This window comes from Heterodontus francisci, chromosome 23 (assembly GCF_036365525.1).
Source record: "Heterodontus francisci isolate sHetFra1 chromosome 23, sHetFra1.hap1, whole genome shotgun sequence".
Lineage (NCBI taxonomy): Eukaryota > Metazoa > Chordata > Chondrichthyes > Heterodontiformes > Heterodontidae > Heterodontus > Heterodontus francisci.
The window spans coordinates 68,924,911-68,940,096 of NC_090393.1; the positions used below are offsets into that span (position 1 = coordinate 68,924,911).

Below are 15,186 nucleotides of genomic sequence, written 5' to 3' on the forward strand. Positions count from 1 at the left end.
TCTGTCTTCCTGCAGTCTGACTATTCTGCTAATTACTATGCTGCCAAGTTTTTTTTTAATTCTGCAAACTTTGAAATTGTACTCCTATACTCAAGTCCAGTCATTTACATATAAATAGAAGCAATGGCTTAGTGACCCCACTGCATGTTTACCTCCAGTCAGAACAAACACCTGTTCTCCACTACTCTCTGCCTCCTTAGCCAATGGCATACCTAATCCTGTGCTTTTCTGAGCAAGTCTGTTATATTGCATTTTATCAAATGCCTTTTGAAAGTCCATATATCCATCAACTGCAATACCTTCAACCTTATTACTTCAGAGTATTCAATCAAGTCAGTCAGGTATGATTTTCCTTTAACAAGCCATACTTCTCCAAGTGAGAATTAATCTTGTTCTCGACAATGTTATCTAGTAGTTTTCCCACTACTGATGTTAGACTGAGTGACCTTGGTTACCAGGTTTATTCTTCTCTCTTTTTTGATTTGGGGTATAGCATTTGCAATCCTCTGGCATCACTCCCATATGCAACAAGGTTTGAAAGATAATGGTCAGAACTTTTGCTATCTCCACCCTACTTTCTCTGAGCAACCTACAATTTGGGCTATGTGACTTATGAATTTTCAGTGATGTCAACCCATTATCACCACCTTTCTATAGACTTTCATTCTGTCCAATATCCGTACTTCTCCTCAGCAGCAGTAGTGCTATCCTCTTCTTTTCTGAAGACACATGCAAAGTACTCATTCAGTACCTCAGCCATACCCTCTCCCTCCACAAGAAGATTTCCTTTGTCACGAGTTGGCCTCACCATTCCTTTTTAAATATAATCAAGATTGTTAGGTTCCCTTTTATTTTACCCATTAATCTTAGCTTTGCCTTGATCATTTTCCAAGCTTCCCTCAAATCTGCCTGGTTTTCTACTCTATTCTGTACCTGACATTTGTTATAAACATCCTTTTTCTGTTCTTTAAAAAACTATTTCCTTTGTCATCCAGAGAACTCTAGCTTTGGCTGTGAAATCTTTCCACTTATGGGAATATGCTTGGTTTGTAATGGAGGTGAAGCCATCTTGAAGGCCTGTCATTGCTCATATACCATTTTCCTGGGCACTTTGCAGTGCACTGGGGTTAGATCAGTTCTCAAATCACTGAAATGGATTTTTAGTTGAGTATTACAACCTTCAATTTTTTGTCCCTTTCCATAACTACTTTAACATAAATGACCACTATTATCCAGAATTCCCCCCCTCACTGAATCACTCGATTTGCCCTACTTTATTCCCCAGAACTAGATTGAGCAGTTTCCTTCCTTGTTGGGCTTAGGAACATATTAAGAAGTTCCCCTGTACACATTTTAGTAATCATTCACCCACCTTACCCCAGTATATATTGGGTAACTGAAGTCTCGTATTTAGATTTCTCTGGAATTTGCTCCTTTATTTCCCTCACTATTTGGAAGTCAATAGTAAAATCCCACCAATACAACAGCTCTTTGCCCTCTAGTATAAATCACTCTGCTGTAGACTATAATGTTATTCTTGATTAGTACCACTATTTCCCTTCAGTCTTTTGTCCAGCACTATCCCCCCTGAACAACATTGTAGCTGAAATGTTTAGTTTTTATTTCTGCCAGTGTTTAAGGCAGGTCTGTTATATCCAATGACATCATAACTCCTTGTGGCAACTTGCCCCTGCAATGTGTCAACCTTATTTATAATTAAATTATCATACATTCCAACACTGCTAATCAACTTTGCTTTTCTCCATCTAATTCTGGCTTTTTCTACATTTTTTTGTTCTGCGGCTGTCTGTCCCTCCTTGTTTTTCATGTATTTATTCCTCCTCTTTGCTGCTACATCCTGGTATTCTCTATCCCCTGCCCCACCCACAAACAAATTAGTTTGGATTACTCCTCCACAGCACCAGATAGTTAATCTCTCCAGAAGGAGTGTGCTTGAAGCACTGTTCAGGTGTAGCTTGTTTGGCTTGTAGAGACCTCTCCTGTCTCAGAACTGGCCATAATGCCCCAGAAATCTGAAGTTCTGAGTCTGCCTGGTGATCACCCATGTGCTTTCCTCCTGAACTCTCTACAGATGCAGTGTTACCACCTCCTGAAATGTGCTATCCACAAAACTCAGCTTCCTATATGTACTGCCAGAGTTAGAGCTCGAGCTTTTGGCAACACTTTGTGCATATGTGGTTTTCCAGGAAAAATGGAGTGCCCTAGAATTCCCACATGACAGAATGTGCATGCAACAGGTCCCAGCTGTCCTGATATTACTGTCTTGCCACCCACCTCCACCCGCTTTAATTGTAGCTAACGAAAAACCAACAGAAAACAAAATTCACAAAAAAAAAAATACAAGCCATTAAACTAAATACTTACCTGTAGTATACCACTGGCACTCCACACTGCAAAGTACATTTGAATTTGTCTGGTATCTGCGAAACGTGTGCACACTGTTTAAATCTGCCCCCATCTCTGGGGCCTTGCTGTTGTTTCCTTCAGACATTGGCAGAAGTTGCACCCTCAATATGAGGAGAGAATTCAGCAATGAAGGTTGGCAAAGGGCGGTGGGGGGGGGGGGGGGGGGGGGTGGTGGTTGAGAGGGGGTGATGGAAATCAGTCTGGTTTCTGCTCTTGATCACCATCCTGTCTGCACATTCCAATGTCAGGTCAAATCTCCAATGGCTTAGATAGAGGGAAAACAAAAAAGGTATGATCCAGATGCAGGCCATTCAGCCCAAACATTCCATACCAACATGGATTTACGATTGGGTATTTACAGACTGTGCTGCTTGCAATCTACTACACATCAATGGAATATTACTGAAGATGAAATCCCAGAAGGAAAGCCATTACCCACAAAGGAAATACAAACTTTTTGCACAAAGCATTAACATTTTTCCAATTTTTCTTGTGGTCACTATACACAATGACATCCTCCAAATGAAATGCCAAACACAAGCACACAGGTTAGCTGGGGAAGACTGAAGATGGTTCCTGTGGTGTTCTAACCAGTTAGAACACACGGACATTTCTTTTAGTTATGTACTGTTAGAGCACAAACAGACAGTAACACAATCTTTCCAGAAATTAAAGTTTGAAGAGAGGTTCTGATTTAAGAGATGTATATTTAGAAGAGCTTACATTTATATAGCTTCAAGCTATCCCAAAGTGCTTCCCATCCAACAAAGTACTTTTGAACTTTAGTCACTACAACAATGTAGGAAATGCAGCAGCCAATTTGCACACAGCAAACTCCCACAAACCAGCAATGAGATAATCTGTCTTACTGATATTGATTGAAGGATAAGAATAGGCCACGCCACTAAGAACTCCCCTACTCTATCAAAATCAAGCTATGATCTTTTACATCCACTTGAGGGAGCAGACAGGGCCTCAGTTTCACATCTCATTGAAAAGACAGCACTTGCTGTCAGTCTGGATTATGTGCTCAAGTCTCTGTAGTAGGAGATGAACCCACCTGACTCAGGAGAGGGTTACCACTGAGCTATGGCTGACACTATATGTGGACAAAAAGGTTAACTATCGACACCCTAATTAACTACTATGCCTCTGGAAGATCACTTCCTAGATGCCTCCTTGTGAGATTAAAAATCACAAGTTCCTTTCCCCCCTCACCCCCGTTCTGAAACAGTCCATTTGCTGACTCGCCAAGTTACCCATGACCGATCAGGTAATTAGTCAATACCTTCTAAAGTTAACTAAAACTTCACCTTCAGACAGCAACAGTAAAGAAAGCTATTATGTAAACAATTTTTCACTTAAAAGCACTTCCTGCATTATAAAACAAGAAGCTGAAAATATGTATGGACAAAGCACGAACAGAAAGTAATGCAAGAGATAAAACAGCATCCCACATGTTTACTGTTTACAGCCACTAAGCACTGAATGACCCCTGTTCCCCCATTCACCTTGTACACCTCCCTTCCCAGTCTTCCCTACTGGGCCAATATATGATTGCCCACTCTCCTGGTGCTGAAGACTGATAAGGGAGGGGCAATGTGAATAAGACTCACACTGAAGTCACTGTGCACTAATCCCCTGGTGTAGAGAAGAGACAGAGGGGGCAAAGTGACACTCATGGGTACACTATCATTTCATCCCCAGGCTTCATTGCAGGTGAATTTGCTCACTTTTGTAAACTAGTCAGACAAGTTTGTTTAACATTCAGAAATATCAAGTGTCAGCAAGTTCAGCAATAATCCCCAGGGAATTCCTTCATTAACTCCATGATTTTTTTTAAATGTCTCTTTCCCTCCATCTGTTGAGGGGGAGAATCTGTTTGTGTTGAGAGTCGAGACAGTACTGATCAGACTAGGTGGAAACTGCCTGTCCCAGTCCTTGGGGAGGATTGTCTAGTGTGGCCATAAAACAGACCCTGTGAGGGAAGCCAGGTGGATACCGGCTGGTTTCAGGAGGGATAAGGATTGCTGCTCAGTTAAAGACAGAACAAACTCCCTTGATGGTCTGCTGGGAGTTGGTGTCTTGTTGCCTTCATCATATTTTATAATGAATACCTGGGAGCATGTCAGCACTTGCACTGTTCAAGCCCATGTGCAAACCTCTCACTTTCTCTATCAGCTGACAGAAAGGGTGAAGGACATCATAGAACAGGAGGGAATCTCAGGGGCACTGGGTACAGCAATGTGCATCAGCAAGGCCAGCAGAAAACAGAGACTGAGGGACACAAACACTCAGACAATTTCATCTACTGCTCCTCACAGGCACCCAATACACTCACATTATATAATACACACACTGCAATTTATATCCATATAAAATTACTATATAAATATATCTACAAAAATACACATGTATCAATGTATAGGTTTGCAGAACTTAGTCTATATAAAGTTGATATTTAATCCTTCATAAATTAAACATAAGATATTTCAGCCACTGGAACTTTCTCCTGATTAAGCTTCCACTATAACTGGTAGTTTATGGCCGTGTAGTTTAAACTTTGCCATTTAACATGTTGCAGTTTAATAAACTCCGGGCCAGTTCCCACAGTCTCAGCTGTGCTGCAGCGCTACGGTGCAGTTATGAACTTGTTTTACAACAGGAAAGCTCTCCTCCCCGGTCTATGCGCTCAGGGAGCTGCCAGGGGATGTCTCTCTTACCCGGTGCTGCTGTCCCCGGAGTACCGGCACGGCGCTGCTACTGCACACCAGCAAAGTCAGAGTGACTGTGCTCACCAACATCCTGACTGAGACTCACTCACACCGTCTCTGCTTTTTATACACCGCCCGGCTGCTTTGTTCTCCGATTCTCCCTGATCCTGCGCTCGATTCATGGCTACAAATATCACGTGGGCATGTGTACGCTCTCCCAATTAACCCCTGTTGGGTAAGTTTTCTCGATAACCCCTGTTGCAGTAATTTTATTTATTAACCCCTATTGGGAGAAGTTTCTTCTCTACTAACAGGGGTACCCTGTGGGTTCACCTTTGACTATTAACTTATGTTGGGCGAGTTTTCTCTATAAACCCTCCTGTTGCAGTAGTTGTATTTATTATTCCCTTTTGGGTGAGTATTCTGTATGGGTTCCTTTTTTTATTCATTCATGGGACGTGGGAGTTGCTGGCTATGCCAGCATTGATTGGCCATCCCTAATTGCCCTTGAGAAGGTGGTGGTGAGCCTTGTTCTTGAATCACTGCAGACCATCTGCTGTGGGTACACCCACACCGCTGTTGAGGAGGAAATCCAGGAACAGCGAAGGAACGGCAATATAGTTCCAAGACAGGACGATGTGTAACTTGGAGGGAACCTTGCAGTTGGTGGTGTTCCCATGCATTTGCTGCCCTTGTCCTTCTAGGTGACAGAGGTCACGGTTTGGAAGGTGCTGTCGAAGGAGCCTTGGTGCATTGCTGTTGGATGAATTTATTCCATTCCCCTCTGTTGGAGGAGTTTTCTCCATTCTCCCCTGATAGAGGAGTTTTCTCCATTCCCCCCTGTTGGAGAAGTTTTCTCCATTCCCCTCTGTTGGAGGAGTTTCCTCCATTCCCCTCTGTTGGAGAAGTTTTCTCCATTCCCCTCTGTTGGAGGAGTTTTCTCCTTTCCCCTCTGTTGGAGGAGTTTCCTCCATCCCCCCCTGTTGGAGGAGTTTTCTCCATTACCCCCTGTTGGAGGAGTTTCCTCCATTCCCCCCTGTTGGATGAATTTTCTCCATTCCTCTCTGTTGGAGGAGTTTTCTCTATTCCCTTCTGTTGGAGGAGTTTTCTCCATTCCCCTCTGTTGGAGGAATTTTCTCCATTCCCCCCTGTTGGCGGAGTTTTCTCCATTCCCCTCTGTTGGAGGAGTTTTCTCCATTCCCCTCTGTTGGAGGAGTTTTCTCCATTACCTCCTGTTGAAGGAGTTTTCTCCATTCCCCTCTGTTGGAGGAGTTTTCTCCATTCCCCTCTGTTGGAGGAGTTTCCTCCATTCCCCACTGTTGGAGAAGTTTTCTCCATTCCCCTCTGTTGGAGGAGTTTTCTCCTTTCCCCTCTGTTGGAGGAGTTTCCTCCATTCCCCCCTGTTGGAGGAGTTTTCTCCATTACCCCCTGTTGGAGGAGTTTCCTCCATTCCCCGCTGTTGGATGAATTTTCTCCATTACTCTCTGTTGGAGGAGTTTTCTCCATTCCCCTCTGTTGGAGGAGTTTAATCCATTCCCCTCTGTTGGAGGAATTTTCTCCATTATCCTCTGTTGGAGAGGTTTTCTCCATTCCCCACTGTTGGCGGAGTTTTCTCCATTCCCCTCTGTTGGAGGAGTTTTCTCCATTCCCCTCTGTTGGAGGAATTTTCTCCATTCCCCCCTGTTGGCGGAGTTTTCTCCATTCCCCTCTGTTGGAGGAGTTTTCTCCATTACCTCCTGTTGAAGGAGTTTTCTCCATTCCCCTCTGTTGGAGGGGTTTTCTCAATTCCCCTCTGTTGGAGGAGTTTTCTCCATTAACCTCTGTTGGAGGAGTTTCCTCCATTCCCCCCTGTTGGAGAAGTTTTCTCCATTCCCCTCTGTTGGAGGAGTTTTCTCCTTTCCCCTCTGTTGGAGGAGTTTCCTCCATTCCCCCCTGTTGGAGGAGTTTTCTCCATTCCCCTCTGTTGGGGGAGTTTTCTCCATTCCCCTCTGTTGGAGGAGTTTTCTCCATTCCCCTTTGTTGGAGGAGTTTTCTCCATTTCCCCCTGATGGAGGAGTTTTCTCCATTCCCCTCTGTTGGAGGAGATTTATCCATTACCCACTGTTGGTGGAGTTTTCTCCATTCCCCTCTGTAGGAGGAGTTTTCTCCATTCCCCCGTTGGAGGAGTTTTCTCCATTTCCCCCTGTTGGAGGAGTTTTCTCCATTCCCCCCTGTTGGGGGAGTTTTCTCCATTCCCCTCTGTTGGAGGAGTTTTCTCCATTCCCCTCTGTTGGAATGATTTTCTCCATTCCCCACTGTTGCAGGAGTTTTCTCCATTCCCCTCTGTTGGAGGAGTTTTCTCCATTCCCCCCTGTTGGATGAATTTTCTCCATTCCCCTCTGTTGGAGGAGTTTTCTCCATTCCCCTCTGTTGGATGAATTTTCTCCATTCCCCTCTGTTGGAGGAGTTTTCTCCATTCCCCTCTGTTGGAGGAGTTTTCTCCATTCCCCCCTGTTGGAGGAGTTTTCTCCATTCCCCTCTGTTGGAGGAGTTTTCTCCATTCCCCTCTGTTGGAGGAGTTTTCTCCATTACCCTCTGTTGGAGGAGTTTTCTCCATTGCCCTCTGTTGGAGGAGTTTCCTCCATCCCCCCCTGTTAGAGGAGTTTTCTCCATTACCCCCTGTTGGAGGAGTTTCCTCCATTCCCCCCTGTTGGATGAATTTTCTCCATTCCTCTCTGTTGGAGGAGTTTTCTCTATTCCCCTCTGTTGGAGGAGTTCTCTCCATTCCCCTCTGTTGGAGGAATTTTCTCCATTCCCCCCTGTTGGCGGAGTTTTCTCCATTCCCCTCTGTTGGAGGAGTTTTCTCCATTCCCCTCTGTTGGAGGAGTTTTCTCCATTACCTCCTGTTGAAGGAGTTTTCTCCATTCCCCTCTGTTGGAGGATATTTTCCATTCCCCTCTGTTGGAGGAGTTTCCTCCATTCCCCACTGTTGGAGAAGTTTTCTCCATTCCCCTCTGTTGGAGGAGTTTTCTCCTTTCCCCTCTGTTGGAGGAGTTTCCTCCATTCCCCCCTGTTGGAGGAGTTTTCTCCATTACCCCCTGTTGGAGGAGTTTCCTCCATTCCCCCCTGTTGGATGAATTTTCTCCATTACTCTCTGTTGGAGGAGTTTTCTCCATTCCCCCCTGTTGGCGGAGTTTTCTCCATTCCCCTCTGTTGGAGGAGTTTTCTCCATTCCCCTCTGTTGGAGGAATTTTCTCCATTCCCCCCTGTTGGCGGAGTTTTCTCCATTCCCCTCTGTTGGAGGAGTTTTCTCCATTACCTCCTGTTGAAGGAGTTTTCTCCATTCCCCTCTGTTGGAGGGGTTTTCTCAATTCCCCTCTGTTGGAGGAGTTTTCTCCATTAACCTCTGTTGGAGGAGTTTCCTCCATTCCCCCCTGTTGGAGAAGTTTTCTCCATTCCCCTCTGTTGGAGGAGTTTTCTCCTTTCCCCTCTGTTGGAGGAGTTTCCTCCATTCCCCCCTGTTGGAGGAGTTTTCTCCATTCCCCTCTGTTGGAGGAGTTTTCTCCATTCCCCCCTGTTGTAGGAGTTTTCTCCATTCCCCACTGTTTGAGGAGCTTTATCCATTACCCCCTGTTGGGGGAGTTTTCTCCATTCCCCTCTGTTGGAGGAGTTTTCTCCATTCCCCTCTGTTGGAATGATTTTCTCCATTCCCCCCAGTTGGGGGAGTTTTCTTTATTCCCCTCTGTTGGAGGGGTTTTCTCCATTCCCCTCTGTTGGGGGGGGGGGAGTTTTCTCCATTCCCCTCTGTTGGGGGAGTTTTCTCCATTCCCCCCTGTTGGAGGAGTTTTCTCCATTCCCCCCTGTTGTAGGAGTCTTCTCCATTCCCCACTGTTTGAGGAGTTTTCTCCATTTCCCCCTGATGGAGGAGTTTTCTCCATTCCCCTCTGTTGGAGGAGATTTATCCATTACCCACTGTTGGTGGAGTTTTCTCCATTCCCCTCTGTAGGAGGAGTTTTCTCCATTCCCCCGTTGGAGGAGTTTTCTCCATTTCCCCCTGTTGGAGGAGTTTTCTCCATTCCCCCTTGTTGGGGGAGTTTTCTCCATTCCCCTCTGTTGGAGGAGTTTTCTCCATTCCCCTCTGTTGGAATGATTTTCTCCATTCCCCCCTGTTGCAGGAGTTTTCTCTATTCCCCTCTGTTGGAGGAGTTTTCTCCATTCCCCCCTGTTGGATGAATTTTCTCCATTCTCCTCTGTTGGAGGAGTTTTCTCCATTCCCCTCTGTTGGATGAATTTTCTCCATTCCCCTCTGTTGGAGGAGTTTTCTCCATTCCCCCCTGTTGGAGGAGTTTTCTCCATTCCCCTCTGTTGGAGGAGTTTTCTCCATTCCCCTCTGTTGGAGGAGTTTTCTCCATTACCCTCTGTTGGAGGAGTTTTCTCCATTGCCCCCTTTTGGAGGAGTTTTCTCCATTACCCACTGTTGGAGGAGTTTTCTCCATTATCTGCAGTTCGAGGAGTTTTCTCCATTCCCCTCTGTTGGAGGAGTTTTCTCCATTCCCCTCTGTTGGAGGAGTTTTCTCCATTCCCCCCTGTTGGAGGAGTTTTCTCCATTCCCCTCTGTTGGATAAGATTTCTCCATTCCCCTCTGTTGGAGGACCTTTCTCCATTACCCCGTGTTGGAGGAGTTTTCTCCATTACCCTCTGTTGGAGGAGTGGTCTCCATTACCCCCTGTTGGAGGAGGTTTCTCCATTCCCCTCTGTTGGAATGATTTTCTCCATTCCCCCCTGTTGGGGGAGTTTTCTCCATTCCCCTCTGTTGGAGGAGTTTTCTCCATTCCCCTCTGTTGGGGGAGTTTTCTCCATTCCCCTCTGTTGGAGGAGTTTTCTCCATTCCCCTCTGTTGAAGGAGTTTTCTCCATTTCCCCCTGATGGAGGAGTTTTCTCCATTCCCCTCTGTTGGAGGAGCTTTATCCATTACCCCGTGTTGGAGGAGTTTTCTCCATTACCCTCTGTTGGAGGAGTGGTCTCCATTACCCCCTGTTGGATGAATTTTCTCCATTCCCCTCTGTTGGAGGAGATTTCTCCATTTCCCCTCTGTTGGATGAATTTTCTCCATTCCCCCCTGTTGGAGGAGTTTTCTCCATTATCTGCTGTTCGAGGAGTTTTCTCCATTCCCCTCTGTTGGAGGAGTTTTTTCCATTCCCCCCTGTTGGGGGAGTTTTCTCCATTCCCCTCTGTTGGAGGAGTTTTCTCCATTATCTGCTTTTCGAGGAGTTTTCTCCATTCCCCTCTGTTGGAGGAGTTTTCTCCATTCCCCCCTGTTGGGGGAGTTTTCTCCATTCCCCTCTGTTGGAGGAGTTTTCTCCATTCCCCTCTGTTGGGGGAGTTTTCTCCATTCCCCTCTGTTGGGGGAGTTTTCTCCATTTCCCTCTGTTGGAGGAGTTTTCTCCATTCCCCTCTGTTTAAGGACTTTTCTCCATTCCCCTCTGTTGGAGGAGTTTTCTCCATTCCCTTCTGTTGGAGGAGTTTTCTCCATTCCCCTCTGTTGGATGAATTTTCTCCATTCCCCTCTGTTGGAGGAGATTTCTCCATTTCCCCTCTGTTGGATGAATTTTCTCCATTCCCCCCTGTTGGAGGAATTTTCTCCATTATCTGCTGTTCGAGGAGTTTTCTCCATTCCCCTCTGTTGGAGGAGTTTTTTCCATTCCCCCCTGTTGGGGGAGTTTTCTCCATTCCCCTCTGTTGGAGGTGTTTTCTCCATTATCTGCTTTTCGAGGAGTTTTCTCCATTCCCCTCTGTTGGAGGAGTTCTCTCCATTCCCCCCTGTTGGGGAAGTTTTCTCCATTCCCCTCTGTTGGAGGAGTTTTCTCCATTCCCCTCTGTTGGGGGAGTTTTCTCCATTCCCCTCTGTTGGGGGAGTTTTCTCCATTCCCCTCTGTTGGGGGAGTTTTCTCCATTCCCCTCTGTTGGGGGAGTTTTCTCCATTCCCCTCTGTTGGAGGAGTTTTCTCCAATCCCCTCTGTTGGAGGAGTTTTCTCCATTCCCCTCTGTTGGAGGAGTTTTCTCCATTCCCCCCTTTTGGAGGAGTTTTCTCCATTCCCCCCTTTTGGAGGAGTTTTCTCCATTATCCCCTGTTGGAGGAGTTTTCTCCATGATCTGCAGTTCGAGGAGTTTTCTCCATTCCCCTCTGTTGGAGGAGTTTTCTCCATTCCCCCCTGTTGGAGGAGTTTTCTCCATTCCCCTCTGTTGGATAAGGTTTCTCCATTCCCCACTGTTGGAGGACCTTTCTCCATTACCCCGTGTTGGAGGAGTTTTCCCCATTACCCTCCATTGGATGAATTTTCTCCATTCCCCTCTGTTGGAGGAGTTTTCTCCATTCCCCTCTGTTGGAATGATTTTCTCCATTCCCCCCTGCTGGGGGAGTTTTCTCCATTCCCCTCTGTTGGAGGAGTTTTCTCCATTCCCCTCTGTTGGGGGAGTTTTCTCCATTCCCCTCTGTTGGAGGAGTTTTCTCCATTTCCCCCTGATGGAGGAGTTTTCTCCATTCCCCTCTGTTGGAGGAGTTTTCTCCATTCCCCTCTGTTGGAGGAGTTTTCTCCATTCCCCCCTGTTGGAGGAGTTTTCTCCATTCCCCTCTGTTGGATAAGATTTCTCCATTCCCCTCTGTTGCAGGACCTTTCTCCATTACCCCGTGTTGGAGGAGTTTTCTCCATTCCCCTCTGTTGGAGGAGTGGTCTCCATTACCCCCTGATGGAGGAGTTTTCTCCATTCCCCTCTGTTGGAATGATTTTCTCCATTCCCCCCTGTTGGGGGAGTTTTCTCCATTCCCCTCTGTTGGAGGAGTTTTCTCCATTCCCCTCTGTTGGGGGAGTTTTCTCCATTCCCCTCTGTTGGAGGAGTTTTCTCCATTGCCCTCTGTTGGAGGAGTTTCCTCCATCCCCCCCTGTTAGAGGAGTTTTCTCCATTACCCCCTGTTGGAGGAGTTTCCTCCATTCCCCCCTGTTGGATGAATTTTCTCCATTCCTCTCTGTTGGAGGAGTTTTCTCTATTCCCCTCTGTTGGAGGAGTTCTCTCCATTCCCCTCTGTTGGAGGAATTTTCTCCATTCCCCCCTGTTGGCGGAGTTTTCTCCATTCCCCTCTGTTGGAGGAGTTTTCTCCATTCCCCTCTGTTGGAGGAGTTTTCTCCATTACCTCCTGTTGAAGGAGTTTTCTCCATTCCCCTCTGTTGGAGGATATTTTCCATTCCCCTCTGTTGGAGGAGTTTCCTCCATTCCCCACTGTTGGAGAAGTTTTCTCCATTCCCCTCTGTTGGAGGAGTTTTCTCCTTTCCCCTCTGTTGGAGGAGTTTCCTCCATTCCCCCCTGTTGGAGGAGTTTTCTCCATTACCCCCTGTTGGAGGAGTTTCCTCCATTCCCCCCTGTTGGATGAATTTTCTCCATTACTCTCTGTTGGAGGAGTTTTCTCCATTCCCCCCTGTTGGCGGAGTTTTCTCCATTCCCCTCTGTTGGAGGAGTTTTCTCCATTCCCCTCTGTTGGAGGAATTTTCTCCATTCCCCCCTGTTGGCGGAGTTTTCTCCATTCCCCTCTGTTGGAGGAGTTTTCTCCATTACCTCCTGTTGAAGGAGTTTTCTCCATTCCCCTCTGTTGGAGGGGTTTTCTCAATTCCCCTCTGTTGGAGGAGTTTTCTCCATTAACCTCTGTTGGAGGAGTTTCCTCCATTCCCCCCTGTTGGAGAAGTTTTCTCCATTCCCCTCTGTTGGAGGAGTTTTCTCCTTTCCCCTCTGTTGGAGGAGTTTCCTCCATTCCCCCCTGTTGGAGGAGTTTTCTCCATTCCCCTCTGTTGGAGGAGTTTTCTCCATTCCCCCCTGTTGTAGGAGTTTTCTCCATTCCCCACTGTTTGAGGAGCTTTATCCATTACCCCCTGTTGGGGGAGTTTTCTCCATTCCCCTCTGTTGGAGGAGTTTTCTCCATTCCCCTCTGTTGGAATGATTTTCTCCATTCCCCCCAGTTGGGGGAGTTTTCTTTATTCCCCTCTGTTGGAGGGGTTTTCTCCATTCCCCTCTGTTGGGGGGGGGGGGGAGTTTTCTCCATTCCCCTCTGTTGGGGGAGTTTTCTCCATTCCCCCCTGTTGGAGGAGTTTTCTCCATTCCCCCCTGTTGTAGGAGTCTTCTCCATTCCCCACTGTTTGAGGAGTTTTCTCCATTTCCCCCTGATGGAGGAGTTTTCTCCATTCCCCTCTGTTGGAGGAGATTTATCCATTACCCACTGTTGGTGGAGTTTTCTCCATTCCCCTCTGTAGGAGGAGTTTTCTCCATTCCCCCGTTGGAGGAGTTTTCTCCATTTCCCCCTGTTGGAGGAGTTTTCTCCATTCCCCCTTGTTGGGGGAGTTTTCTCCATTCCCCTCTGTTGGAGGAGTTTTCTCCATTCCCCTCTGTTGGAATGATTTTCTCCATTCCCCCCTGTTGCAGGAGTTTTCTCTATTCCCCTCTGTTGGAGGAGTTTTCTCCATTCCCCCCTGTTGGATGAATTTTCTCCATTCTCCTCTGTTGGAGGAGTTTTCTCCATTCCCCTCTGTTGGATGAATTTTCTCCATTCCCCTCTGTTGGAGGAGTTTTCTCCATTCCCCCCTGTTGGAGGAGTTTTCTCCATTCCCCTCTGTTGGAGGAGTTTTCTCCATTCCCCTCTGTTGGAGGAGTTTTCTCCATTACCCTCTGTTGGAGGAGTTTTCTCCATTGCCCCCTTTTGGAGGAGTTTTCTCCATTACCCACTGTTGGAGGAGTTTTCTCCATTATCTGCAGTTCGAGGAGTTTTCTCCATTCCCCTCTGTTGGAGGAGTTTTCTCCATTCCCCTCTGTTGGAGGAGTTTTCTCCATTCCCCCCTGTTGGAGGAGTTTTCTCCATTCCCCTCTGTTGGATAAGATTTCTCCATTCCCCTCTGTTGGAGGACCTTTCTCCATTACCCCGTGTTGGAGGAGTTTTCTCCATTACCCTCTGTTGGAGGAGTGGTCTCCATTACCCCCTGTTGGAGGAGGTTTCTCCATTCCCCTCTGTTGGAATGATTTTCTCCATTCCCCCCTGTTGGGGGAGTTTTCTCCATTCCCCTCTGTTGGAGGAGTTTTCTCCATTCCCCTCTGTTGGGGGAGTTTTCTCCATTCCCCTCTGTTGGAGGAGTTTTCTCCATTCCCCTCTGTTGAAGGAGTTTTCTCCATTTCCCCCTGATGGAGGAGTTTTCTCCATTCCCCTCTGTTGGAGGAGCTTTATCCATTACCCCGTGTTGGAGGAGTTTTCTCCATTACCCTCTGTTGGAGGAGTGGTCTCCATTACCCCCTGTTGGATGAATTTTCTCCATTCCCCTCTGTTGGAGGAGATTTCTCCATTTCCCCTCTGTTGGATGAATTTTCTCCATTCCCCCCTGTTGGAGGAGTTTTCTCCATTATCTGCTGTTCGAGGAGTTTTCTCCATTCCCCTCTGTTGGAGGAGTTTTTTCCATTCCCCCCTGTTGGGGGAGTTTTCTCCATTCCCCTCTGTTGGAGGAGTTTTCTCCATTCCCCCCTGTTGGGGGAGTTTTCTCCATTCCCCTCTGTTGGAGGAGTTTTCTCCATTCCCCTCTGTTGGGGGAGTTTTCTCCATTCCCCTCTGTTGGGGGAGTTTTCTCCATTTCCCTCTGTTGGAGGAGTTTTCTCCATTCCCCTCTGTTTAAGGACTTTTCTCCATTCCCCTCTGTTGGAGGAGTTTTCTCCATTCCCTTCTGTTGGAGGAGTTTTCTCCATTCCCCTCTGTTGGATGAATTTTCTCCATTCCCCTCTGTTGGAGGAGATTTCTCCATTTCCCCTCTGTTGGATGAATTTTCTCCATTCCCCCCTGTTGGAGGAATTTTCTCCATTATCTGCTGTTCGAGGAGTTTTCTCCATTCCCCTCTGTTGGAGGAGTTTTTTCCATTCCCCCCTGTTGGGGGAGTTTTCTCCATTCCCCTCTGTTGGAGGTGTTTTCTCCATTATCTGCTTTTCGAGGAGTTTTCTCCATTCCCCTCTGTTGGAGGAGTTCTCTCCATTCCCCCCTGTTGGGGAA

At 46.8% G+C, this 15,186-nt stretch overlaps 1 protein-coding gene across 1 annotated transcript in view; it reads right to left on the reverse strand.

Annotated features, from left to right (window-relative positions):
• mmp11a (matrix metallopeptidase 11a) overlaps nucleotides 1–5,248 on the reverse strand; it is a 66,077-nt gene extending 60,829 nt beyond the window's left edge. The window contains exon 1 of the mRNA XM_068055466.1: nucleotides 5,151–5,248. Within this exon, the coding sequence (XP_067911567.1) occupies nucleotides 5,151–5,231 (81 nt within the window). The 5' untranslated portion in view covers nucleotides 5,232–5,248. The remainder of the gene's footprint in view (nucleotides 1–5,150) is intronic.
• Nucleotides 5,249–15,186: the final 9,938 nt, after the last annotated feature.